Source organism: Giraffa tippelskirchi, chromosome 4, assembly GCF_054371585.1.
Source record: "Giraffa tippelskirchi isolate mGirTip1 chromosome 4, T2T-mGirTip1v1.2.pri, whole genome shotgun sequence".
NCBI lineage: Eukaryota > Metazoa > Chordata > Mammalia > Artiodactyla > Giraffidae > Giraffa > Giraffa tippelskirchi.
Window position 1 is genome coordinate 1,237,925 of NC_137278.1, and position 26,440 is coordinate 1,264,364.

Genomic DNA, 26,440 nt, shown 5'->3' on the forward strand with positions numbered 1-26,440 from the left:
CCGGCCCCCCATGGATGGACCTAAGCCCGGCCTCCAGCCTTGGCAGCGCTGTGATGACTCTCAGGGGTGAACGAGCGTTATTCAGCAACATCAACAGTGACCTTTATCTGCTCCACTGCAGAGCTGGCCACAGTTTATGGCCAGGAAGGGATTGGTCGATGGTCTCTGCCAAGTTCCGTGGGGACCCTGGGCCATGGGACATAAAGGGCCGCTGCCTGAGTGGCCGGCACAGCCTCTCTGCGCCCAGTGAGTGACCTGTCAGCGGCCGTGCGTGCAGACCCCTGGAGATGAGGACCCTGCTCCTGACCCTCTGCCTTGGCCTTGTTACCTCCCTGCAGGCCCAGGACGCCTCGGTCTCAGACAGTTGGACTGAGGATGTAAGGCCCGGCTGGGGCTTGGGCAGCTGGAGGGGCCCCTGGGTGAGGCACCAACCCTTGCCCCCCAGGCTGTGGTCAAACTGAGCGACAGGGGGTCTGTGACAAATGGGCCCAGGGTGCCGAGGGCCCTGGCAGTGGGCACCCACGGTCCCGGGGGCCCTGTGGGGCTGGCGCCCACCTTGGGTGGGTCTGGCGAGCGTGCTGGGCATCTGCTGAGGGTGGGAGGTGGGAGACGCACGGTGCTCCAGCCCGGGGGTGGGGCAGAGTCCGGGGCTGCTGAGTGGGCCAGAGGGCGCTCAGCCTGAGCCCTGACGGCAGGCAGCTCTCTCCAGGTGTTAGGAAAGTGGTATGTGAAGGCCGTGACCACAGACCAGGACGTTCCCGGGAAGAATCCGGAGTCGGTGATGACCTTGACGTTCAGCGTCCTGGAGGGGGACGACCTGGAGGTCAAAGTCACCTCGCAGTGAGAGTCGCCTCCCACCTCCCTGCTGCCCCCTTCCCACAGCAGGACAGTGGTGTCTGGGGGGGGGTGGGCAGGCCACACTGGGGTCCGTCCCGACCCCTCGAATGATGCTCCACCCTGGACAGCTCTGAGGGGTCACTGCCTTACTGGGGACCCCGTGCAGGGACAGGTCCCAGATGGGACCTTGTGAGTGGTGGGGCAGGGCTGGGAGACCCGAGGAGCTGCCGCGGGAGATGCTGAAGGCCCCGCTGGGGCCTGGACTCGGTGGGAGAAGCACCCCGCTCCCGGTGCTGCCTCGGACCTGGGCCTGCCAGTGGCTGCGGTGGGGCGGGGCTCACGGTGCCCAGGCTGGGCCGTTTCCAAGGTGGGCACACCCCAGGCATCAGCACAGATGGCTTCTGTGTCCCAGGATTGATGGTGAGTGCCGGGAGAGGAGCGTGGTCCTGGCGAAAACCAACGATCCCGGCAGATACATGGCCTGTGAGTCCCGGAGCCCCAGGTGGGGCGGTGGGGAGGTGGACCCCAGCACCTGGGGTCACCTGGGGGTTTCTGGGGGTCACCTTTCATCCAGAGAAGCCTCACTCCTTTCTGACCCCCTTAAGTGACCGGTGACTCCTCCCACCGGTCAGTTTGCCTGAGAGATATGAACACCTGACTCCACATACAGGTGTGACGGACTCGTCCAGAGCGGCTGGCCGGTCCGAGCTCCGGCTGGAGCGGAGCTGAAGCTCCTCACGCTCTGGCCTCTTTGGACCCCCCAAAACCCCCTGGGACCCACTCACTGGGTGACCACCTCCCGGGCAGGGCCTCTCCTGGGAGCTGGGGGCCCAGGGCCTGGGGGTCTGGCCGGGGTGGAGACCCCGGGCAGGCGCTCCTGGAGGGGCCTGGGTTGTTCAGGACCGTGTGCCACCCTCCACAGAAGGGGGCAAGCACGAGGTGTACCTCTTAGCGTCGCGGGTGCGGGACCACTTCATCCTGTACTGTGAGGGCGAGCTGGATGGGCGGCAGATCCGCATGGCGAAGCTTCTGGGTGAGGGTCCCGCATCCTGGCCCCCGCAAAGCCCCTCCCGCTCCCTTCCGCGTGCCTTCTGCTCAGGAGAGGCCCCCGAGGAAGCAGCAGGCCCCACCCCACGTCATGGCTCGGTGTCCGTGGGGGCCGCAGTGGGCGCAGGACGTCAACGTCAGTGTCGGGGCCGCCCTCGCCGCTCACCAGGCAACTCCTTGCGGCGTCACCCTCGGCTCCGCTCCTTGGGGCGCTGCCTTTGGGCGGAGAGCAGTGTCTGCACAGAGCCTGAGTGGGGAGGAAATTCCAGCTCCTGGGGCTTCATTATGGGGACGAGGTTCAGGCAGGCATTGGAGCATCAGGACCTTCCTGCCCGCGGATAGGAGGCCCGGAGGGTCACGGAGGGTCCCTGTGGCCAGGAGCAGAGTGAGCGTCAGCCCAGGGGCCGGCGAGGACTCCCTCCCGAGCAGACCTTCCATCCTCGGGGCGTTTGCTGAGGGCACTTCCTGCCCCGCCCAGGCCGGCCACATGGGCGCCCCTGTGCCCCCGAGACTCCTGGGCGGGTCTGCTTCTCCAGCCTGGCTCTCTGCCCTGCCCAGGGCCCGTGGGTCCAGCCCCTGGCAGCTGTGTGGCTTCCCCTCTGGCCCGAGGCGGCCCCTCACTCTCCCAGGCTGGGACCAAGACGTGGTCACTCTTGGTTCAGCCACTCACCCTCCCATCTCCTGGTTTCACCGACAGGAAGAAACCCGGAGAACAGCTCGGAGGCCTGGGAGGAATTCACAGAGTTCGCAAAAGCCAAAACGTTGAACCTGGAGATCTTCAGGCCCCTGCAGAGCGGTGAGAAGCCCACACGTGCCTGCTGCTGGCCGGTGCCCAGGGTGGAGCCGTTGGCAGAGCCACACCTGACGGGCCAGGCCACAGTGACTGGGGCTTCGTCCTCTCCGGGGTCACGGGAAGTGCTGGCTGATGGAGGGGCCCTGGGCTAAGGGATTCCCTGGGGTCTTCTGAAATATGCTTCCTTTTTCTGCAGAAACTTGCTCTCCCAGAGGAAACTAGGGTAAGTGAACAGCTGTCGAGTGCGCTTGGGGTCTTGGGGTCCCTGGGGCTTTGAGAGACCATGTGGCTGATCCCCCAGGCCTGCTCCCACCTGGGCCAAGCAGGTGGAGCGTCTGCTCCTGGACTCACCCAGCCCCTGGGCAGCACCTTCAGATGGGCTCAGAGTGTCAGTCCTGGGCAGTGGGGAAACGCCTTTGCAGGGGGGAGGCTGTCTGCTTCCTGGCACCCGCCCCGCCCCGTGTGCTTGCCAGCAGGCATGAACATCAGGCATGAACAGCAGGTGTGAAGTCCCTTCTCACCCCCATGCATCACCATGACTCTGTTTCCCAATGAGCCGCTTAGAAGGGTCGGAGCTGGGGCGCCCCACACAGAGAGCTCCGACCCACGGGTCCCTCATCGGCGGCAGGTCCCTTGGGAGTGTGGAGTTTCAGCAGCGTGCCCAAGGTTACCTGCCCAGGTGTGAGCAGAGTCAGAGTCCAGAACGTTGTGACGCTCCTCCTTTGCCCTCACTGGCCTGAAGTCACTTCGTCACACCTTCACAGGCTTGGAGGCCTGAAGGCAGCCTAGTGGAAGGTGCCGTTTGCTTGCCCAGAGCTCCCCGAGGGCCCTGTACCCTCCACCGCGGCACTGGGGCACGCACCCCCCCCCCGTCCAGACATCATGACCCACCCCCTCCTTGCAGGGCAGGAGGCACCGAGGCAGCCCCTGGGCAGCGCCTTCAGGAGCGTTCACCCTGCAGGTCGTGGAAGGAGCCCTGTCCCCGGGACTCGGGCCGCTGCTTCCCCCTCCCAGCTCCCCACCCTTCTCCTGGCTTCAAATAAAGGGTTTCAGCACCCCCGGGAGTTCTGCTTGTCTATGGGGTCCCTCGGAGGGGGCTGAGGCAGGGAGGGCTGTGAGGGCCGGGGTGGGACAGGGGAAGACCCCAGGTCCATGCCTGGGCAGGTCTGGGAAGGTGAGTTACAGCCCTGAGGGTGAATCACCACACGTCAACTTCTTCAGACAGCTTTTGGGGGATTTTGGGTGTTTTCTATAAGATTTAAAGAACCTCTGATGGCGCACACGAGGCAGCGGCCCTTGGAGAGGAGAGGCAGGGCTCTGGAGTGCCCGCGGCTCTGAGCACAGAGGCCTGCCGGGCGGGGCGCGTTGGGGCTGCGCTGGGGACAGGGTGGTCAGGAGCTGGAGTTGTGGGGCCGCTCAGCTGGGGTGAGCTGGCTTTCCTGGGCTCCCTGGGGACTGGCTCTTGGAATAACTTCAGGGGCTCCAGGCATGGACCCGGGCAGTCAGGCTGCTGCATGGGGGCCCTGAGCGGGAGAACCCGATGGGCAGGTGTGAAGTGTGGGTGTGACTGGCTGCTCGGGAAGCGGAACTGCCCGTGCCCGGCCGTGGCTCCACGTAGGCAGGACGGCTCCGAGCCGACCCACCATACCTGGGCCTGGCTCCCAGGTCTCAGAAGGGAGCCGGGTCTTACCAGCGTCTGAGGGTCTCCATGCAGCAGGTCCTCTGGACGCCCAACTGGGGATGCAGCGCCAGCTCCAAGGTCCCTGTGGCTGGTTCACAGGCGACTTGGGTGCGGTCACACGGCTTGGCCGCACTCGGGGCTCACGGGGGCTGCTCAGCTCCGAAGGGCAGCCTGCGGGCATGGGTTCCCTGACCGTTCATCTGGAGAGGGGCCCAGAGGGGGCCGCACTGCAGCCCCTTCCCCTGGGGGTCTGCCAGCACCTCTTGTCTGCGGCTCCTCCATGGCATCACCCCAGGGTGGAGCCCAGGAGCTCAGCGGCAGGTTCTTCCAGCCTTGAGGGCGCAGGGTTCCTATCAGAGCTCTGCCTGCTCCTGGCGGCCCACTCAGGGTCAGCCTCAGGTGAGGAGCAGGGAGCCCAGGTATCGGGTCCAAGGCCCTTCGTTACCTTCCTCCAGGGGCTGGCTGACCTGCGGCACTGGCCCATTGGATCGCCTCTGGTGGCTCTCCAACACCTTAAATGGGTGTTTTCACGTTTTGTCCAGAGTTAATAATTGCTCCTTGGGCGGGGTGGGGGGGCCGGCGTGGCGCCCTAGAAGATGCTTGGCCAGGCTGGAAGTGGCTCAGTTCAGTTCAGTCGCTCAGTCGTGTCTGACTCTTTGCAACCCCATGGACTGCAGCACGCCAGGCCTCCCTTGTCCATCACCAACTCCCGGAGTTTACTCAAACTCATGTCCATTGAGTCGGTGATGCCATCCAACCATCTCATCCTCTGTCGTCCCCTTCTCCTTCTGCCCTCAATCTTTCCCAGCATCAGGGTCTTTTCTAACGAGTCAGTTCTTCGCATCAGGTGGCCAAAGTATTGGAGCTTCAGCATCAGTCCTTCAGCATCAGGCCAGCAGAGCCTCAGCTGTGTGGATTTTTTGCTCGTCTTCTACCAAGATTCCTGGAGAGAACCCTTGTTCCCAGACCCTTTGTCACAGGCCGCTTTCTCTCAGCTTGAGGCTGGAGGGTCTCCAACTGCGTGCGCCTGGGGCTGGCTGACCTTGTGGGGTGGCACCCCTTCTGCACAGGGCCTGGGGGTCTCTGGGGGTCGTGCTCCCTCCAAGAAGGTGCAACGGACCTCCTGCCTGGTCCTGCCTTGCCCCTGGGCTGCAGGTCTTTCCTGCCAGTGGTCCCAGCAGCCACCCGCTTAAAAGCTGCATCGTGGGGGCAGGGGGTGCCCGCGGGGACCCCGGGCCCCGGTTCTTTCGGATTCTCTGCTGATTCTGAAGGTTTACCTTCTGCTTTGCCTCTGTTCACATGTGCGTCTCGGGTTTGCCTCTTCCTTGAGCTTGTCTGTCAGTCCTCCTAGGAGAACCAGCGTTGGCTTTATTTACTTATTAACGTCTGTTGACTTGTTTTCTTGTTTTTTGGCTGCCCTGGGTCTTTGTTGCTGCGTGAAGGCGGTCTCTAGTTGCAGAGAGAGGGCCGAGTCTCTAGTTGTGGTGGGTGGGCTTCTTACTGCAGCGACTTCTCTCATTGGCCCCTTGGCATGCGGGTTTTTCCCGGATTGGGGGCGCAGCTGGTACCTGGGCGCTGCCCGGCGGATTCTTACCCATGGGGCACCTGGGACATCCTAGCTTGGCTTGAGCCGATGCTTTCTCACGTTTCCTCTGCAGGAGTCTGGCTTCTTTGTGTTAAGCCCCTCGTCTCGCTGTCGTAGGTTTGCTCTGTGACTGTTTAAGCCCTGATTTGAACACTGAGTTTGAAACGGAGCCCTTCTGCCAAGTTTAGCACGAACTCTATCCAAAGCCTGCTTCCCTGTCTTTTCCTGAACCTGTTCCCTCAAGATGGTCGAGTATAAAACAAAGGGGGGAGTGAGACCCCACACCAGCTCCCGTGTCCCTAGCTTTTGCCTCCTGGGCCTCCCCTGGTTCTCGAAGGGTTGGCTCAAGACGTGGTGATTAGGAAGTGCGAAGGAGAAACCAAGAACAGCCATGGGGCCAGGACACTGGTGACCGTTTGGGCCTGACACGTGCTTTAAAGGTGTTTTTACACAAAGCGGACCCCCCACCAGAGGAAAACTGCTGACCACAGGCACGGAGACCCCAGACCCCTTGCAACCAGCAGGCTGGTGATGCTCACAACCACCCGGAGTGTGGAGCACAAGCTATTCACACCCCTGCGGCCCCTCGCCACGCGGCCTCTAACACCTCGGTCTCCTGACCAGCAGCTCGGGACAGGCGGGGGCCTCACCTGCCGTCTCCCCAGGCTGCCGGCCTCCCGAGTAAAGTAGCTTTCCCTTCACCACCTCTTGGCGCTCGGGTATCGGCCTTTCGAGCAGCCGAGCGTGGGTTCGGTACCGGCCTCGTCTGGTTACAGGTTCGTTTACTGACTTGTCTGCTTCCAGCGCAGGTCAGGCTGTGACCGAGGCAGAGATAGTTTGGAAAGGGCGGCTGAGGGCGGCGGGCGTGGAACGGCTCTGCATGCAGGTGGGCGTCAGCGGCTCCCACGCTCTTGTCAAGAAGGTCGTCCTTCCTCCCAGAACTGCCCTCACACCTTTGTCCAAAAAATCCGCGGGCCTCCTGCTGACGTGCGTGCTTGCCTGTCCATCACTCACACGGACCTGCATCTATAAACACAGGCTAAATGGCTTCTTATCTGCCTCGGGGTGACTGCTCAGAGCCTGCTTGGCCTGCTAGCCTCTGTCCGTTTCCCAGCGAACCTCCGCTGGGCTGTGGACCAACACTGCCCCTTGGGCGTCTGGTGTCCTGGCGTTCAGGCGTCTTCTGACAGTGGGCCGCGCCTGCGGGGCCTCTGCAGAAGCCAGGGTGTCCCGGGTCCAGGGGACACCCTGTCTCTCCAAGACGTGGCAGGGGGCACCATCCTGCCAGGTCCTGGGAGAGGGTCACACAGACCGGGAACATGGGAGCCTCTCCCTGTGGCCAGACCTGCCTCCTCGTCTCCTGAAAGGGCACTGGGCCTGCCCCCTGACCCCCTGGGGAGGGCAGGCTGCTCAGTGGCACCTTGGATGGTAATCGCAGTAATCACTGGGTCCAGCTGAACGTTCAGTTCCGCCCCCAGGGAGTAAGGTCATGCGAGTGCGTGGTGGCGGGAGGGGGGCCCACCCTGCCCCGTACGGGCACAAACATGCCTTTGTGGGGCCCCAGGGTCCACCTGTGGCCCTGGCCTCCTTCTCGGGTCAGTCCCGAGTCCCAGGAAGGCACGCCAAGACCACAACCTCCTCCGTCCCCGGGAAGAGAAGGGGGCCCGCCACCGGCCCAGGGCTCCATGTCCCTGGCCAGGTCGTTGTGAAATGCAGACAGCTGGACACCGCAGAGGGTGGCCAGACACGGCGCGGGGCCACCATGAGGGGGAGGCCGGATGGCCCCTCTGAGGGCGGGGGTCCCTCCATGCACTGGACGTGCAGTTGTGAACAAGCGGGCACCACCCAGGGCACAGACAGGCGGACAAAGACACCGGTGGGGTCACTCAGGCAGGCGCTCCAGGGCAGTGGGCTGGGCCGCCCCCAAACACCCCATCTAGGCCTGGGAGCTGATGGAAGTGGGCCTGTGAGGTGGGGCTAAGTTACCAATGGTGGGGTGAGATTGCCCTGCAGCCCAGGGCTGCTGTCCAGACAGATGGAGCGGAGGGTCGGGGGGTGTGGCCACAAGCCAGGGGCCGCTGGGGCCTGCCAGGAGCTGCAGGAGGCAGGAAGGACCCCCCCACCCCTGCCGGAGACTGCAGGGGCCGGGCCCTCCCCACCCCTGGATCTCAGACTTCAGGCCTCAGCACCGGCAGGGAACACATTGCTACCGTTCTCAGCCTCCCCAGTCTGGGGGCTCAGGACATGAACACGGTTCTCCACAGATAATCCACAGGAAGTGTCACACAGTCAGTGTACCTGGGAGGGCTCCCCGAGGAGGCTGTGCTTGAAGCTGAGCCCTGAATCCTCACACAGGGCAGAAGGTCGCAGGCCAGGCAGCCGCAGGGACCAGGGGCCACCAGGGCGGCGAGGCCAGGGCTGAGCTGGATGCCAGCGCCCCCCCCGCCCCCCATTCCTCACCCGCCCTGGTCACCTGCGGGTCAGACCTCCCGCTCGCGGAAGACCCTGCAGGACGGGGAAGGTGTGCTTGGAGAGGGGAGCAGGGTGAGGGCGAGGCCAGAGGCCCCCTCCCTTCGCCCCAGCTGCAGGACGGCCCTCTGTCCCATGGGGTGGCCCTCCGTCCCCCACAGATGGCGTGGGGCCCTGCGGCCCGGCCCTAAGGCTTAATGAGCCGTGGGTGAGAATGACAGGTTCCCTCGCCAGCTGACCGCAGAGAGCGGGGGTTCTGTGCCAAGTGCCCCGGGACCCTGGGCCGGGGAGTATAAAGGGCGGCTGCAGGAGGGCGCGCAGAGCCTCTCAGAACCTCAGCAAAAAGGCCTGCAGTGGCATGAGCTCAGAGCCCCAGAGAGGAGGACCCTGGCCCTGACTCTGACCGTCGCCCTTGGCCTGATCTCTGCCCTGCAGGCTGACACCCTGTCCTTCCAGGGGCTGGATGTGAGGCTCCGGGGGAGGGGTGGGGGTCAGGGGTCCCAAGCTGAGCCCTCCCTGTCCACGGAGACCAGCATCTCGGGGTCAGGAGGGAGACGCGGTTTAGGGCTCGGCCCTGACCTCCCCACAGTGACTGCAAGGGCTGGAAGACTGGGAGCCAAGAGGGCCTCCGCCCCATGCGCTCAGCCCCACGCAGCGCCCCAGGAAGGTGCTAGAAGGAAGGGACCTCAGATGTGCCGGGGGAGCAGCCTGGGGTTGTCCAAGGGGCTCCAGGGGCCGTCGGGGTCGAGGAAACTGGCTGTGGGCGGGGTGGCTGTCGAGGCGGAGGAGAGGAGGCCGCCAGGCGCCCACATCTTTCAGGTTTCGGGGAAGTGGTTCATCACGGCCTTCATGGAGAACAGGGGCCTCACGGGGGCCAGGGTGTTCCCCGTCACGTTCTCCGTCCTGAGCGACACCCACGTGTGGGTCGCAACGACACACAGGTGAGTATTTGGGCGGCTCCTGGCCACACGCTGGCTCCGCTTTCCCTGAGGCCCTTCCTCAGGCCAGGCTGGGCAGCGGCCACGAGCCCACCCCATTCAGGGTCCTCCCACCGTCCTGTAGGCGTGGGGAGAGGCTGAACGTCTGCTGAACTCTGCAGGAGAAGGGGCCGGGGCTCTGCCAGGATGGGGGCGGAGTAGCAGAAGGCTCCACCCGGAGTCGGGGTCCCCTGTGCGGCTCCAAGTTTGGGGTGGGGGCCCCGAACATCCCCAAGGAGGAGGAGACCTCAGGCCCCTGTGCACAGGGCTGTATCCTCCAGGACCTGTGGCTACTGCTACGATGTGGACGTCGTCCTGGAGAAGACCGGCGTGTCCGGAGCTTATACTGCCTGTGAGTCTGGGATGGCTGTGTGCAGGCTTGGCTGCACACAGGCGCTGCCCCTGGGGAGGGGACTGCGTCAGCAGTGACCTCTGGCCTCTTCTGACGCTGACCCTGCTGTTTCCCCAGATCTCCCTGGGGCAATGTGCCACCTAACAGCCAGCCGATGGTGACCAGGGTCTCCTTTCTCATGGTGAGAGGGGGACCCCATCCCAGCCTCCCTGGAGTCTGGGGATGAGGGGTCCCTCCACACAGGGTCAGTGCGGCTCCCCAGTGGGGGCGGCCAGCTCTCCCAGGCCCTCCTGGACACAGCAGGCCCCCCAGGCAGACGAGGAACCCCAGGCACTCTATGTTCCCTCCTGACAAGGAGACACCAGACAGGGGGTCCCCTGCAGTGCAAGCCCCTCACCAGTGTGGGGCGTCCCGTGGAGCCGCCCGTGCCAGGTCCTCTGATGGCCCACCTCCACGTCCTCCCTGCCCGGCCCCTCCCGCCCCCTCCCCATATCAGGGGTGATGGGACTGGGCCCTGGATCACCAGGATCGTCTCCGTCTCACGCTGAGCTGACCGGTCCCCTGGTCCAGCCTCACCTTCAGGTCTTCGCCACGAGCCTCACCTGGTCCTCGACTAGCTGGGAAGGGCATGCAGGTGGCGCTGCCAGGACCAGCGGGAGGGACGGTTCCGGGGGCTCTCAGGGGCAGGGCCCACGCCAGCCTGACTCCACGGAGCAGACGTTCCTTCCTACCACCCGACAGTGAGGACAAGGCCACTGTTGTGTGAGGAGCCACGAGGAGGTGGGGGGACTCACAGAAGGGCTGAGCCCCTCAGGAGAGCAGGGGGACCTCCCAGGAGGGGAGCCCTGGCCTCATCGTGACTTCATGGTGATGCGTCCCCAGCAGAGGGCTGCATGGTCAGGGGGAGGGGTCATAGCAGGTTCTGCAGTCTGGGGGGGATGGGACCACCCATCACTGGAGTCAGAGCTGTGCAGTGTGGGAACTGTCTGGAGCCTTCCCCTACCTGTGCACAGGCAGACACATTCACACACACTCACACACACTCACAGACACACACATGCACACAGACATACATGAACACAGACAGACACATATACACATGTGAGCGTGCACAGGAGACACATCAGCACAACATGCTCACACACATGTTCACACGTGTGCACATACGTACACGCACCTGTCACATAGTTAGGTGTGCAGCACGTGTCTGGACAAGATACAATTCTGTGTGCCTGTGCACACACAGAAAGACACGCATGTAGATACACACGTGTACACACACACACTTCATAACAAATTTAAATATCCCCCAGGGTGGAGGATGTGACGTGAACGTCCCCCTCGGAGACCTGTCCACTGTCTCTCTCTTTCTGTCTGTCCGTCTCTTACATGCAGATTCATTCACGTCTCTGTGTTGACATCACATCACACCCATGTGTCTCACAGACGGGATCCTGGATGCAGAGGGTTGGGCCACGTGTCTCAGGTAAGACCACCCTGGGGTCTCCCTGCCGGCACCCACTTTAGCAGCTACAGGGCATTCACTCGTCCATGCGGACCACGGCTGGTGGATTCCATCTCTTCTCCACGGACACGAGTGTTTCAACCAGTGCTGTGATGGAGACTCGTGAAAATGCATCTGTGAAAATCTGAGCGAGGATCCCCGGGGGTGGGCTCCTAGGATTCGCTCTGCAGGTAAAGGGACGCACCTGTGGAGCTCTGGGGTCCCACGCACGGTTCTCCCAGGGAGGAGTGTCCTTCCACGCCTCCCTCCAGGGGGTCTGCTGGCCTCTGCTTCCTCACGTTGCCCCCAGCGCTGGTCGTCACGACTAGAAACCTGCCAGCGCAGGGCGGCACTGCCGACTCCACGGTGTTTGTCTTCTCGTGTCCTCATCGCGAGGCCGAGCGTCTCTGACGCACACCAACCACGTGCGTCACCTCGTTAGACGTGCGCGTGTTTGTCTGCTGTCCCTTGTTACAACACTGACTTTCAAGATCTGGGGCCCACAGGGATGGCAAACCGCTCTCTGGCCCTGGGATGTGAGGGGTGTTGTTCCAGCTTGTGGTTTGTCCTCCCAGTTCTCTGCATGTTTGTTTCTGCTTGGCCACGGGAGGAGCCAGGCGTTTCCCTCTGTCATCTGGCTCTGGGGCCACGCTTAGAGCAGGCGTCTCTATACGGAGATTATACAGATGTTTACAAAAGAGATTTCAATTTGTACGTATCATCTTTAACTCATCTGAAATTTCCCTTTCATATAACAAAAATGCTACTTCCAATTAAAAAAGAAAACAAAAATGAACTACTCCCCTCTAAAAATATGTGGCTGATACAAAAAGCGACCTTGTATGCTTCTGATCACAGGAAACTTCCAGAACAGGGCAAGAGCAGAGACAGAAAGCAGGTTAGGGCGGGGGAGAGGAGGCAGCAGTGAGCGCTTTGGGTCAGGGCTCCCTTCTCGGGAGTAAATCCGTCCGCCCGAGGCCGTGGAGAGGGCTGTAGACTGAATGTTCTCCACGCTCCAGAAGTGCACAATTTAAAATAAAAAAGGCTTGCTTATATGAAGACATAATAACATATATGAATGCATATATATGGAATTGAGAAAGATGATACAGTCCTGCATGCAGGGCAGCAAAGGAGACACTGATGTAAAGAGCAGACTTCTGGACTCTGTGGGATGATCTGGGAGGGTAGCATTGAAACGTGTGTAAAATCGATGGCCAGTGCAAGTCGGATGCATAAAGCAGGGCACCTAAGCCGGTGCTCTGGGACAACCCGGGAGGATGGGGAGGGGAGTGAGGTGGGAGGCAGGTTCAGGATGGGGGGACACATGTGTACCTGTGGCCAACTCATGTTGATGCATGACAAAAACCATCACAAGGTTGTAATTATTCTCCAATTAAGATAGATAAAACAAAACAAAACCAAAAAGAAGACACCATAAATGATAGGAATGAAATAATATAATTAAAAGCAGAGACAATGATGGGGAAGGGAGGGGAAGTCTGGGGCGGGGGCAACGGGGAGACGGGTCTCCGGGCGGCGCGGCGGGAGCAGGAGCAGATGCCGCTGGGGTGCAGCCCTGGGTGCTCCTGCTTGACGGTCCCTCCAGACGCTGACGGGGCGCTTCCGGCTCCGGGGGCGGCTCTGCCGCCGGATCGAGGTCTTTGGTTGCGCCGGGGCTGGTGCTCGGGCGGTTCCACATCCCGAGATGCGGTGAGGCTGTAGGAGGTCCCCGAGCCTGCCTTCCGAAGACGGGGAACATCCCACCGCCTCTTCCAGAAGCGCCAGACCGTGGTCCCCGACGGCGGTCCCCACACAGGCAGTCTGGGGCCAGTCCCTGCTCCCCCATGTCCCCCCGCCCTCCTCACCCTCCGGCTCTGCCTCGCTGAGGTCCGCTGCTCCAGCTGCGCCAGGAGGTGGGCCCGGCGCTCTAGGTCGGAGCCGGGCGTGTTGAGCTGCACATAGGCCCCCAGCTGCCTGAGGCAGGGGAAGTCGGGGGGCTGACAGAAGTCCTCTGAGTACTGGTCCAGCCAGGTGCCCAGGATGGAGGAGATGGCACTGGGGGCGGGCAGTGGGCAGCGGAGTCAGGGCCTGGACTTTCCTTCCTCTCGGTCCTCCCCTGGTACCCCCTGGGGGCTGAGCTTCTGGGCCCACCCCGCCCATCTGGAGGCCAAGGCCTGGTCAGCAGGGGGGTGGGCAGTCTCGGCTGGAGGGAGCCCTCTGTCCACGGTGACCACCTCTCCCTTCCTTGGGGGAGCCTGACTCACTCCTGTCTGCACCCCCTCCCCCGCCCTGTCCACCGCTCTGGCCTGGCCACGCTGTGCACAGTAGGCGCTCAGTGAACCCCAACCAGCACCGTACAGACCCCTGAGGGGCCTGGGCCTCCCCAGCCCCCAGCGATCCCTGCTCCAGCTAATCCCAGGACCCCGAGATAGGATGCTGAACTTCCTTTACAGATGGGAAGATGGCTCTGCCCCAGGGCTGGAGGCAGAGAGCTTCTTCATGGGAGAGAAAAGCTTAATGAAAACCACCCCGTCCCTCAGGAGCCCTTTCCGCAGGGCCAGGCACGAGGCCGCACCATCCACGTGTATCCAACGGTCCTGACCACCCTGTGAGGTCGGGCCTCTTGGAGTCCAGCTTTCATGTGAACAAACTGAGGCTCAGAGAGGTAAAGAGACTTTCCCAAGCCACACGGCCGGTCAGTGGGCGGGGCGCTCACCTCTTGAACAGCCGGTCCAGGACCTGCTGGGTGGGGTGAAGGCTCGTAGGAGCACAGGAAGCGGGTGATGTAGGAGGGGTCCTGCCCTGGAAGGTGGGCACCAGGTGCTCCAGCAGCTTCTCTAGGGGGTCTGCTGTGCCCACCCCCACCCTGAGGCGCTCATTCAGGGTTGGGGAGGACCCATTTACACACAGGCTAATTTTCAGACAAAGACAGATAGTTCGAAAAGCAGACAGAGCGAGAATACTTGGGCTCACGTCCTGAGATGCAAAGAACTGTCTTGGCATGACCAGGGCCAGGCGTGGATGGCGCTGGTGGGTGAAGGAGGAGCCCAGATTCTCGGGTTGGGCCTGGGCTCTGAAGGCTGGACCCAAGAGCGGTATCAGGTGTCTGGCCCCAGACCTCCAGGCCGGGTTCTGGAAACCCCTCCGCACTCACGCCCACCCAAGCCTTGTGGCCATTGCTGGCACAGTGCACCAATGCACTGCTTGCTTCCCCTGCTTCCCCTGCTCTGGCTCCAGGTCCCCCCAGACCCGGCTCTCCTGGGCCCCGGGACACCAGCCGGCCTGGGCAGGGCTCTGCAGACCGCGGTCAGGTCAGGTCCGGTGGGCAGCGGGAGGGGAGGCCCTTCATCGCCAGCCTCCGAAGGTCCTGGCCTCTCGGGGTCTCCAGGCGGCCCCTCTGGGGTCAGTCCTGCTGGTCCAGGTGCCTCTATGCAGATGCGGCCGTGAGGGGGCACCGGTACAGCACCACCGTGACCCGCCTCCCCTCCCCGCTGAGCCCCTCGGGAGGGCCCGGGCCGGCCCTCACCCAGGCTGCACGCCTCCCTGCGGGTCCTGAGCACCTGGACTGTCCAGCTCACCAGTGTCCGCCAGACCGGCAAGTCCCCTGCTCAGGGTGACCACCCGTGTCCGCGGCTCCCAGCGCCCCAGACACTCCCGCCATCTCCGCTGGTCCTTGCTGGCCTGTGTCTGGCACAGGTTCCAGGGGATTCTCGGGGGAGAGGCGACGGGGGCCATGTGGGCCGCCAGGGAACAGAGGAGGTAGGGCTGCTCCCCTCGGCCCAGGCCAGCCCCACATCCTGGGTTTCTGTGACCTGTGTGTCCTCCGCCACCCTGCCTGGCATCACCTTCCCTAGATGGCCTGCTTCTGAAGGGCGCGGGGACCCTCTGCCCTGGGGAGGCCCCTCTTACGGCCAGTGAGCCATCTCACACCGCACTGACTCCAAGGGTCTTGGCTCCCCAGGCTGGCACCCCGGGGCGCCACAAACGCGCAGCCGCACTCTGAGGGGGGCGCTCTGCGGTGGGAGAGCCCGTGAGGGCCCCTCCATCTGCCGGCCTGTGAACGTGTCTCTGTTTCGTGTTCCTGAATTAAAGCAGCGCCTGCCAGCAGCTGGTTTCAGGCGGCCACTCGGCTCCCTCACCTTCCGTATGGGAGACCCTTCCAGAAAACAGTGGGACTTCCACCGAGCACCCCCCTGCCGAGACAGAGCGGCCCCGGGCGTCTCCCTGCCCGTGTGCTGCCGTGGATCCAGGGCAGGGCTGTGCCCATCCACACTAGGGCCAGCCTGTCCTGACCCCGCCAGACCCCGGGCAGCAGACAGGTTCCTGGGGTGTCAGGTATCCTGGGAGCCCCATACCCCGTCCAGGACCACAAGTGCTGCCCAGGAGGGTCCCGCGATGAGGAGCAACGCAAGGTCCCTGTGAACAAGGGTCCCCCTTCCCCACCCACTCGGAGGAGGCCAGTCCAGGGAGTGGGGGGTCCCAAGGCCCCTGAGCCCCAGAGCCAAAGAGGCTGTCGAGGGGCAGCTGGTGCCTCCACTGCCCTGCTGAGCCATGGCAGGCCGTTGCTCCACCCAAAGCTCAGAGACCCGGGGGCAGGGGTGGGTCTCACGTGCCCTGTGGGTGGTGATGGAGAGATCACACAGAACAGACCGCAGGACCAGAGGTCCAGGCCCCACCCTGCCCGGATCCAAGTTTTATTTCTGTTGCAACCACGCTGCCTGCTTTGCTCAGCCTGGCCCAGCCCAGATGGGACCCTCTGAACTGCTCGCCCTGCAACCTCACGTTACTAAACAGCCCCTGAAACCAGGGGACCGGACAGCAGGCTGACCAGGGGCGTGAACAGAGTTAACCTGCTGTGTGAACGCTCCTGACACAAGGACTCATCTCAAGGTGGATGCAAGGCCTTCACACTCCGGGGTCACGGTGTTTTCCGAGGGGTCCTTTTCAGACAGGCTGCTTGCCGGGTGAGCCTGCTGGGCTGGAAGTCTGGAGTGGAGCCCCTGGGGCGGGCAGCTGCTGAGCACCGTTCCCAGCAGCAGGGGCCCAGAGCCGGGACGGCCTGGAGGCGCTCCCAGCTGGACAGGCTGCCCCTCATCTGGGAGGAGGTCGGGCGGGTCAGGGGGAGCGGCCCGAGCCCAGCCCAGCCTGTGCTCCCAGGGAAGGCGCTCCCGGGGCAGCGGGGTCGGCCGGGCGGGCGCCCTGTAGCTGGTGCAGGGCCTCGAGCTGCCGTCGCTTCTCCTTGGCCCGGGTGACCACCGTCTGGAAGAGCCGGCAGAAGAGCTGCACAGCCGGGGGCGAGTCGTCGTTGCCCGGGATGGGGTAGGTGATGAGGCAGGGGTTGCAGTTGGTGTCCACGATGCCCACCGTGGGGATGTTCATCTTGGCCGCGTCCCTCACGGCCACGTGGGGCTCAAAGACATTATTGAGCGTGTGCAGGAAGACGATGAGGTCCGGCAGGCGGACCCCGGGGCCCAGGAGGAGGGGCGCGTTGGTCAGGAGGCCGCCCTTGAGGTAGCGTGTGTGGGCGTACTCGCCGCAGCTCCGGGCCGTGTTCTCGATCAGGTGTGAGAACTGCCGGGCGCGGCTCATGAAAAGGATGATGCCCCCGCGGTAGGCCACGTGCGCCGTGAAGTTCAGCGCCAGCTGCAGGCGCGTGGCCGTCTGCTCCAGGTCAATGATGTCCTGGCCCAGGCGGCTCCCGAAGATGTACGGCTCCATGAACCTGCCGGACACACGGCCCGCGTGAGCCGCCCGCGTGGCCACCTCCACCCGCCCTTGCTCGTCCTGCTGCCCCAGGCCGGTACCGTCTGCAGCCTTCCCCGTGATGACACAGCGAAGACCCCGCCCCAGGAGTGACCACCAGGGGCAGTAAGGGGGCTGGACGAGCAGGGCAGGCTAGGCTGCAGCCCGTGTCCACGTCTTGGGCAAGAGGACTCTACCTTCTGAACCTCCACCTCGTCACCTGGCGACCCTGACAGAGAGGACCCCACACAGACGTCTGGACGCTCACACGTGACGCCCAGTGTCCTGCCCAGGGCAGCGGCCACCCTTGTCACTACAGCTTTACCACGGAGACCACCCAGGGCTGGACCAGCGGGGCGGGGGTGCCAGCTAGAGCAGGAACCAGCCAGGCCTCGGAGGGAAACCCTGCGGCCCAGACCTCCTGGCCTGGGCAGAGCAGCTGGCCGGCTGCAAGCCTGTTCCCTTGTATTCCGTCTTCTCCCACCCCGTTCATGCTCCTGCTCACTGCCGTCTGGATCCTGTCCCGTCCTCCCCACAGACGCTGCCCAAGGCCCCACGAGGCCCAGCCGCCCTCAGCACGGGAGACTTCCCAGAAGAACCCCCAGCAGCGCACCCTCTCGCTCCCCGGCCCCTCCGCCTCTTCCCAGACTCTGGGATGCCGGTCACCTGGGCTGCTGCACGGGGGCGGGGGGGGGGCGCCAAGGCATCACCCTGCTCGGGACCTAAGTTTCTAACGTGAAGAATGCAGACACCCGCTCTGCTTGGCTCACCCCTGATCACCCCAGGCCCAGCCACTGCTGCGGCTCTGCCCAAGCAGCTGGCCCCCCCCGGCCCCCCCAGTCCACTCTCTACCCGGCCCCACAACGGCCCCCTGAAAGGACGGCCAGTCACCGCTCCTCTGCCCGCCCTCAGAGACGTCCTGCAAAAAGGGTGGCCTCGCCAGCCCCGGCCATCACCGGCTTACAGGACCAGCCGGCCTGCCCCTGCCGAGGACCATGAGCCCCACGGGGGCTTGGGGAGGGGTGCAAACTGATTTTGAGAATAAGGACTCATCCCTCCCGAGGGCTCCACGATACCATACGAAGAAAAAGGGGGGTACGCTCTAAAAACAGACCGAAAGAGTGGCCTGGATCTCAAGGCAGGGGCCCCAAACGCCCTGGGCAACCCACACCCACCAGGGGGAAGCCGCTCACCTGTGCCGACAGCCGGCTTTGTGGCCCAGGTGCACCCGGGCGTTGAAGAGACTTCTCACGGAAAACAACTCCTTGACGTTAAAGAAGTCGGAATGCTTGAGGGGCTCGCTCAGGATCCGGGCGCTGAGATCTGGGCGGGGAGGCAGAAAGCATGCAGGCCCTGGGTCCCGGCTCCCCCAGAGCCTGGGGCCTGCGGGGGGCGGCGGCAGATGAGGGCCCCCAGGGCCTTCTGCGGAGGCTCGGGGAGGGGGACCGGATCTGACCACGGCTTCGCTCCCGGGTCAACCCGGCCAGGTCCCCACCCGGCGGAGAGAAAGCCGGCTGAAGTCTGTGTCTGCGGCTCCCGTGGTCCCGCCGGCCGCCCGCAGAAACTCCCTCAAGGCAGCAGTTCGGGGACGGCCGGCTTCGGCCCGCTCGGTGGCGGGGCGGGGACTCGGAGGCCTTGGCAGCGCGTGCGGCGCGTGGGGCTCTCCCTCCCGGGCCCGCACCCTCCCCGGCGCCCGCACCCCCCGGGCCGAGGGCCCCCTCACCGCTGTCGCGCTCGGGCTCGTGGGCGGCGGGGGCCACGGCGCTCCCCAGCATCCTGCCTCTCGGCGCGGCCCGGCCTCGGGGCGCCGCCCGGACACCTGCGTGGACAGCGGACTCAGGGAGCGCTCCCGCCCGCCCGGCCCCCGCAGCCCGGCCCCGGAGGGGTCCCCGCCGCGCCCGCCACCCCGGGCCCCTCACCCGCGCCGAGCAGCCGCGGCAGCACCGCGCTAGGCGCCATGGCGCGGATCCGGGCGGACGGACTAGCGGACGGGCGGACGGGCGGACGGAGGGACGAACGCACGCACGCACGCACGCACGACGGGCCCGGCGGCGCGGCCGCACGAGCGGCTCCTCCTCCCGCCCGGGCCCGCGCCGCCCCCGCCGCAGCGCCGCCCGCAGGCCCGGAGGTGCCACTGCGCCGCCGCCCCCGCCGGCCGCCCCGAGTCCGAGCGCGCGGCCCTCGGGGAGCCGCACCCCAGGCCTGTCCGGGCGGAAGCGCAGGGAGGGCGTGTCGGCCAGGGCCCGTGGTCCGGTCGGGAGCCCCGTCGCCCGTCCCGGCGTCCTCACCCCCTCCCCGCGCGGGGCTGGGCGGCCGAGGAGCCCCCACGCTGTCCGGGGGGACCAGCCGGGCAAGGCGGCCGCGCTCCCGTCCGGCCCGTCCTTACGGCGATATTGGCGTAGCAGGGCTGCGTCGGGTAGTCCAGCGTGCCGTCCAGCCTCAGAGCCAGGACACCGGCTGGTCTGCGGGCGGAGCGGGGAGGTCACGGCGCAGCCCTGCCCCCGCGGCGGAGCGGCCTCGGAGCACCGAGCCGCACTGATGAACTCGGGCCGGGGTCTCCGGTGCCCCGGGAGCCGCCGCGCGTTTGGGGAACGTTGCGTGCATTCGCGCCGGTGGCTGCAGAGCACGGGGCCCCCGCACTGCGGCCCAGCAAGCGATCCCTTACTCCCGCAGCCAGTCCAGGGCCTCGGGGCTCGCCAAGGAATCTTCCAGAACTCGGACTTCTGCCCCACCCGCCGGCGGGGGCGTGGAGGGCTCCCGCCCGGGGGTCGCGGCACCTTTAAGGACCCCGCCCGCGCAGCGGGTGGCCCGGCCGTCGCTTAGTAACTGGACGCCGCGCCGCCGCCCGCCCTTCTGTGCCCCCAGAGCGCGGGGCGACCGAGGCGGGATGTCGGAAGAGGACCCCCAAGCGTGCGCGGAGCCAGAGGAGCCCAAGGCCGGGCCCCCGCCGTTGAAAACCAGCGACTGCTACCGCGTGAGCGAGGACCTGCCAGCCAGGTTCAACAACCCGGCCTGGTTTCGCGGCTACAGGTGAGCACCCGGGAGTCCGCTCAGGGTCCGCCTTGCGTGCAAGGAGGGAAGACCAGTGCTCCTGGTCCGGCGGGCAGCCAGGTGCCCAGCTGGGCCTGCGCTCGGCTCAGCCCACAGGCCGCAGCCTGACCCCTGAGTCAAAAGCGGGGTCAGCGGTTCACTATCACGGGAGCCGGGAGGGGCTGGTGGAGCGAGCGGTGGGCGGGGCGTGCCCCGGGGGACGTCAGCACGCGGGCCGATCGCGGCCACACCCCTGGGGCGAGGCCAGCCTGCTGTCCTGTCCGGGAGGAGAGGGACGGTCTGCTGGAGATGCGCGGGCGACCCGTCCATCACCGGGCTGCCCAGGGGCGCGCGCCCTGCGGGCTCTAAGACGCAGGCTGTGCGCGCCTTTCCTGACCCCCGGCTGGGAAGTGAAGCTGGGAGGTAGAAAGATAGGCTCTTGCCCGTAGTTAGTATGAGGCAGAGCTGGGGTGTCGAGCCCGCAGCCCCTCTGTGACGCTGCCGTACCACTAGCTGATATCAGGGCTGGAGAGGGCAGGAACATTTTCTCCTGGAGGCTCAGAAGTGGAGGGGTGCCCCCCCACCCCCCGACCCTCCAGCTCTGGCGGCTGAGTCACAGACCCCAGCTTACTTACCCACCCAGGAAACGACAGCGTGGGCCCAGGTCTTGCTGGGGCTGAGGGCCAGCACTTTCCACGGGTAGTTCTTTACAGCTTTGGCAGAGGTCAGCAGAGGGGTCAAGGGAGGCTGAACCTGCCAGGAAGGCCAGCCCTTTACCCACAGGAGCCCAGGTTCACGGCTGCCTCGCGCGCCTACAAAGCTCTGTCTACCGAATAGGTAAAGCTGTGGCTTGGGCAGACTTACAACAGATGAGTGGAAAATAAAGAGTTCTTTTCATCTGCCAGGACCAAGGAGCCCCCCTCGGTGTACGGGACCAGTAACCAAGCTTATGGGAGCAGAGCCCCCACGGTGCATGAGATGCCGGTAAGGAGGAAGCAGGGCAGGTGTCGGAGGGGGTGCGTGGGTGTGTCCTGGGGTTCCAGCATCACGGATGGAAAGGGGTCACTTCAGATCTTTTTGGAACAGGACAGGGCAGAAATAAATGAATGTATGCATTTAGCAAACAGTTTTTAAAGGTTGGAAAAGGGGCATAGTACGCTTGTGTGCACGTATGTGCTTGCTCAGTTGTGTCCAGCTCTTCGGGACCCCACGGACTGTAGCCTGCCAGGCTCTTCTGTCCTTGGAATTTTGCTTGCAAGAATATACTGGAGCGGGTTGTCATTTCCTCCTGCAGGGGATCTTTCCAACCCAGAGATCCAACCCGTGTCTTCTGTGTCTCCTGCATTGGTCGGCGGCTTCTTTACCAGCTGAGCCACTGGGGAAGCCTGTAGACTGGTTTACAACATCCCAAAGGACCGGCCCCATTCACTTGTGTGATGAGCCAACTCTTGTAGGCAGTAGGTTTTGAGGCAGATAAATGAAGACCTGCTTTCATTTTGGAGTAATACCTTATTTTATGAGATAGACCCTGAGAGGCAGCGCTGGATGGTGAAAGCACAGGTTCCAAAAGGGCCGGGATGTGTGCACCTTTGGGGAACCTGAGCCCTTTCTGATTGACTTCACATGGCAGGAGGCCTCCTTTAGCCTTCCGACGGCCCTGCTGCGTCCAGGAGAAGGGAAGATGGACCAGTGTGAGCAACCCCTAGGGACCTCAGACAGGTGGACCATCCGCTTGGGGGGCCCGTGTTGGTTTTCTTCCAAAATATTCCTCACTTTTTAAAACTAGTTCTGGTTTACTTATTTAACCTAGACTGTGCTGGACCCTTGTTGCTGCACGAGGCTTCCTCTGGTTGCAGCGAGCGGGGGCTTCTCCCGGCGGCGGCTCCCCTCGTTGCGGAGCACAGGCTCTGGGCGCAAGGGCTTCAGCAGCTGTGGCTCCCAGGCTCTAGAGCACAGGCTCAGAAGTTGTGGATCATGGGCTTAATCGCTCTGAGGCGTGTGGGGTGTTTCTGGACCAGAGATCGAACCCATGTCTCCTGCATTGGCAGGCGGATTCTCTACCACTGAGTCCCCAGATATTCCTCATTTTAAAAGAGCTGGATAATCGCTTCTTTACTTGTTTTGCGTGAGGGAGACAGCTCTTAACAAAAAAGAGATTGTTTATCTAGAAAGTTTCCAGAGCATTAAAGGTCATGCTCCCAAAGCCAAGGGATCAAGTATTTCCATGCGAAAGATCACCATGCTCGCTAACACAGGTCCAGATGTTTTGCTTTCATGAAAAGGCCATTTGCTGGTCTTACGAGGCAGAGGCAGTGGGACGTGAAGCACGGGGTTCTCACGAGGCAAGTTTAGAAGGAGCTTTTCCTGCTGATTATCGACCTGCTTTATCTGGAGCCTGGTTTCCAGCTTCCTGGACTGAGTGTGGCCGCTGGGCTCATCGAGCAGGACTGTCTCCTTCCTGTGTAGGAACAGAAAAGAAAAATGCCTGCTTTGCGCTTTAAAAGATATACTGAAGGAAACTGTTCTTCCTGATGCTGTAACAGTGGATACATGTCATTCCTTATTCATTTGTTACAACCCAGAACGTACATCTCAAAAAGTGGACCTGAATGTGTGGTGCTGACTTGGTTAATGATAACCCACCCACACTGGCTCAGTCACTGTACATGCGCTGCGCTGATGGGAGACACACACGCCATGGAAGCTGTGTGTGTGCTGCAGGGAGGCGAGTGGGAACTGCTGCTGTAAAAAATAAATGCACTGGGAATGCCCTGGATGCCTAGTGGTTAGGACTCCATGCTTCCATTGCAGGGGTCGAAAGTTCGATCTCTGGTCGAGAAACTAAGATCTGGCAAGCTGCATGGCATGGCCCATAAAACCTCCAAAAACCAACAAAGCAAAACAAAACACGAAACACCAAAAAACAAACACACACACACACACACACAAAACAGACAAAACAAAACATCTAAAAAACCCTCCAGAATACACCAAAGGCCACTTTTGTTTGCATTTGCTTCCTGTCAAGGAGACAGAATATCAGGTGATCTTCTTGACACAGGGGGACTCTAGAGTAGTTCACCAGCCCCGCAGTGGTCCAGGCCCTCCCATCAGAGACCTCCAGGTCAGCTGGCGATGCTGCGCTGCTGAAATGACCCCCCTCCCCCGGGTGCCCGCACATACCAGCGGCCTCCCCTGTCCTCACGGCAGCCCCGCTTCGCGAGGGCAGCTCCTCCCAAGTACCCTTGGCTGGTGGGGTGGGGCCCACAGAATGGTTCTAAGGTTCTGCAAAAGATTCTGACTCCCTGTCAAGGCTGAAGCCTACTCACACCATCTCTTTTCCACAGAAAGCTCAGGTTCAGAGAGGTCCAGTCACTCGCCCTAGTTGCACGGTCGGTCGGCAGAAGCAGAGCCGGGACCGGCTTGGGGCCTGACCCCCTGTAACCAGACGCAGGATGGCAGTGCCTCGCCCGGGTGTTAAAACCCGCGTAACGGTGGAGGGAGGCATCGTTAGTCGCTCAGTCGTGTCTGACTCTTACGACCCCATAGACCATAGCCCGCCAGGCTCCTCTGTCTGTGGGATTCTCCAGGCAAGAATACTGGAGTGGGGGGCCATTTCCTCCTGCAGGGGATCTTCCCGACCCAGGGATCAAACCTGGGTCTCCTTCGTCGCAGGCAGATTCTCTACCGACCGAGCCACCAGGGACGCCCAAGGGCAAGCTCAGCCCTCCCTGCCAACCCAGCCTCTCTGTTTTCTAGTTTTAGGAACATTTTCTCACAGATCCTTATTTTTCTTCCAAAAGTGCCCGATGCCTGATTGCATGGGAGTGTTATCACGTGTCACTAACCTCGGTGTCCCCTTCTCGCTTCCAGAAGGTGTTTTATCCAAATTCATGTAAGTTTTCTAGACAAGTTGCAGCAGGTGGAATGTTCCAGAACAACACTCTCAACGTCCACATGGAGAAGAGCATCGTGACGGGTCCGGACAACTACATCACCTCCTATGACCGGCTCAACTTCCACCCCAGCTACAGCGTCTGCAGGCCGTCCATCTGTGACTGAGGGGCCTCCCGGCTCCCGCGGCCGCAGTCCTGACTGCTGTCTGCCCTGGTCCTCCACGGCTCACCCGGTTATAAAGGGACGCACTTCGCCACTTTCCCCGAAAACACTTTTCCCCTCTAGATAACCAGGCAAACGGGGCGGTGACGCTCCGCTTTCTCTGTCTGACACCTGAGACGGAAAAGAGCCGATGGCTTGACTTTCCATTAAACACCTTGACTTTCCATTAAAAACCTTGCCACGTCCTCAGTCCCTGACTCATCTGTAATCCAGGCGCAGGCACTGGGCGTCCCAGGACCCCGAGCTTGGCCTGGATGCTGGGAATGCCTGGAGAGCTCCACCTGCGTCTTAATCTGGATGCATTTTTGTTTTTATCCTCATGACAGATTGTAGGGGTTTTCTGCTCTCAAGTACCCTGCCGGGCTGCGGGGGGAGGGTCGGATCCCCTGCCTGGGGTGTGGACAAGAGCTGGGCGAGGGGTCGGGGCGCCCTGGAGCGGGGACAGCACCAGGCAGGACCGGGAGAGCCCAGGCCAGGCTCGGAGCGACCCTGAGCCCTCCTGGCCCCTGAGCCCTCCGTTGCCACGAACAAGGCCCAGGCGGAGGCAGAAAGAAAGCTGGCGGGTGCTGATCGTTGCTGAGGGGTGATGTGTGCCTGGGGGCTCCCTGCTTGGTGTTCACCCAGGGAAGACCGTTGTGGGGGTGATAACCACGTGGGGCTTCCCGGGGGGGTCAGTGGTAAAAAATCCTGCCAGTGCGGGAGGTGTTTGAGACGCGGGTTTGATCCCTGGGTCGGGAAGATCCGCAGGAGGAGAAAAAGGATTCTTGCTTGAGAAACCCCATGGACAGGGGAGCCCGGTGGGCTACGGTCCGTGGGGCTGCAAAGAGTCGGACGCGACTGAGCCTCTGAGCAGTAACGATGTGAAGTGGATTTCTATCTCTAGGCAGTTACTTCTCAATCAACATTCACTCTGATTTAGATGGTCCTCAATTAGAAAGCATTTCCTGGGGCTTCCCTGGTGGTCCAGTGGTTAAGAAGCCGCCTTGCAGTGCAGGAGACTCGGGTTCTATCTGGTGTACCCCAGCCGTGGAGCCCACGCACCACCACTGCAGAGTCTGCGAGACCCCGCGGGCCACAGCGAAAACCCCGGCACGGCTAAGACCCAAAGCAGCCACATACCTAAACGTTGAAACCATTTTCTCCGACAGGATGTGTGTTCCAGACATCGATCCCCCTTCCTTTATGACCACTCACGGCAGGAAACCTGGGAGGTGCTGGGACCGGAGAGAAGAAATGGTTAGAGACCGTTGACGCTGCTTGTTTACTGAGGTTTTTATCCAAAGCGAGTTTTTACTCATATGAATTTGGGAGGAAATGAAATACCATGACCGGTTATCTCTTCATTAAAAACTTTGTGAAGCAAAAGGAAACATTTCAGCAACAGTCTTAAGGTTCCGTTTGCGATGGAAATGGTTTCTAGAGAAAATCAGTCCCTTTAATAGAAGCGATACAAAGCTGAGGCTGGAGCCAGGATCTGCTGATATGTCATATCCTTCTCCTTTGCTGGAAAACCGGCACAGACTCCAGGCATCAAACTGAAAATGCATTTTTCACAGCTTGTCACTAAAAATACCAAAATACTCAGAATGCTTCTGCATTCTACCTCTGTTGACATACAAAAAGAGGGATAAAAAAGAACGCATTATCAGTCCAGTTTGAAACTCACCTGAAAAGAAGCATCGCTTCCTTTGCACTGGCCGGAAACACTGAGTCTTCAGGGAGGACGTGGTCGTCAGGCCCTGGGACTGTGCCCTGCAGCCTTGACCGTGAGCGGTGCACTCTGGGGCGGGACAGCGTGCGACAGTCAGGGCCCGGGCTGGGCCGGTAAGTTGAGCTGACGTCTGCAAACACGGCAGGGGCCAAGTGCGCCAGTGAGCTTCAACAAGTTAGTTCCGGCATCAGAATCAGGCAGTGAAGTGCTTTCATTAACCCTCATAGCCGGTCACCAGTATTTCTGTACCAGTTGCTAATGAGTTAATGAGAAGTTAGACTCTGTATGTTGAATAAACGTCTGGAAAGGTGAACGACAGAAATACCTTTTGTATCACGCAGATACCCGTCTTCCTGAAAAGTCACCCACCACCTCCGGCTCAGGCTCCCAGATCCCATGCCCTCCTGGGGCCTGGGCCCCTGAGAGCCGCCCGCCGGCCACGCTTCCCCGCCCGCTGGCCACGCTTCCCCGCCCCCCGGCCACGCTTCCCCGCCCGTCTGCACGTTATCCAAAGGGCTTGGACGGCGTCACCTGGTCCGATGCTCATGCCTGCAGCAGGGCTTACTCCACCCCCCTCTGTGGATGGGGAA

The 26,440-nt window shown here is 62.6% G+C and overlaps 3 protein-coding genes and 1 long non-coding RNA gene across 8 annotated transcripts; 2 read left to right on the forward strand and 2 right to left on the reverse strand.

Annotated features, from left to right (window-relative positions):
• Positions 1 to 287: 287 nt before the first annotated feature.
• LCN1 (lipocalin 1) lies at positions 288 to 2,899 on the forward strand. The gene is given in 7 exon segments (XM_081587506.1): positions 288 to 377; positions 446 to 595; positions 710 to 840; positions 1,250 to 1,320; positions 1,760 to 1,870; positions 2,582 to 2,680; positions 2,874 to 2,899. Coding segments are annotated over 7 exon segments (678 nt in total).
• A 13,004-nt stretch (positions 2,900 to 15,903) lies between these two features.
• Positions 15,904 to 20,197, reverse strand: MRPS2 (mitochondrial ribosomal protein S2). Of its 2 annotated transcripts, none has more exons than XM_081593515.1 (4): positions 19,377 to 20,197; positions 18,714 to 18,809; positions 18,184 to 18,313; positions 15,904 to 16,970 (listed from the first exon to the last, which is right to left on the reverse strand). In XM_081593515.1, the coding sequence occupies exons 2-4, from the start codon at positions 18,763 to 18,765 to the stop codon at positions 16,364 to 16,366; spliced, it is 789 nt and encodes a 262-aa protein (XP_081449641.1). In that variant the 5' UTR covers positions 18,766 to 18,809; positions 19,377 to 20,197; the 3' UTR covers positions 15,904 to 16,363. The 2 variants fall into 2 exon arrangements, with proteins under 2 accessions (XP_081449641.1, XP_081449640.1); XM_081593514.1 differs by lacking the exon at positions 19,377 to 20,197 and adding an exon at positions 18,910 to 19,029.
• PIERCE1 (piercer of microtubule wall 1) lies at positions 19,153 to 24,328 on the forward strand. Of its 4 annotated transcripts, none has more exons than XM_081593518.1 (3): positions 19,153 to 20,020; positions 20,926 to 21,004; positions 21,315 to 24,328. In XM_081593518.1, exons 1-3 carry the CDS (start codon positions 19,878 to 19,880, stop codon positions 21,486 to 21,488), a joined length of 396 nt encoding a protein of 131 aa, XP_081449644.1. In that variant the 5' UTR covers positions 19,153 to 19,877; the 3' UTR covers positions 21,489 to 24,328. The 4 variants fall into 4 exon arrangements, with proteins under 4 accessions (XP_081449644.1, XP_081449642.1, XP_081449643.1 ...); XM_081593516.1 differs by having other exon boundaries at positions 23,894 to 24,328; XM_081593517.1 differs by having other exon boundaries at positions 23,897 to 24,328.
• Positions 20,652 to 25,908, reverse strand: LOC145546494 (uncharacterized). The gene is made up of 3 exons (XR_014082973.1): positions 25,806 to 25,908; positions 25,259 to 25,353; positions 20,652 to 22,478 (listed from the first exon to the last, which is right to left on the reverse strand). It is a non-coding gene; the product is annotated as an uncharacterized LOC145546494 (long non-coding RNA).
• Positions 25,909 to 26,440: the final 532 nt, after the last annotated feature.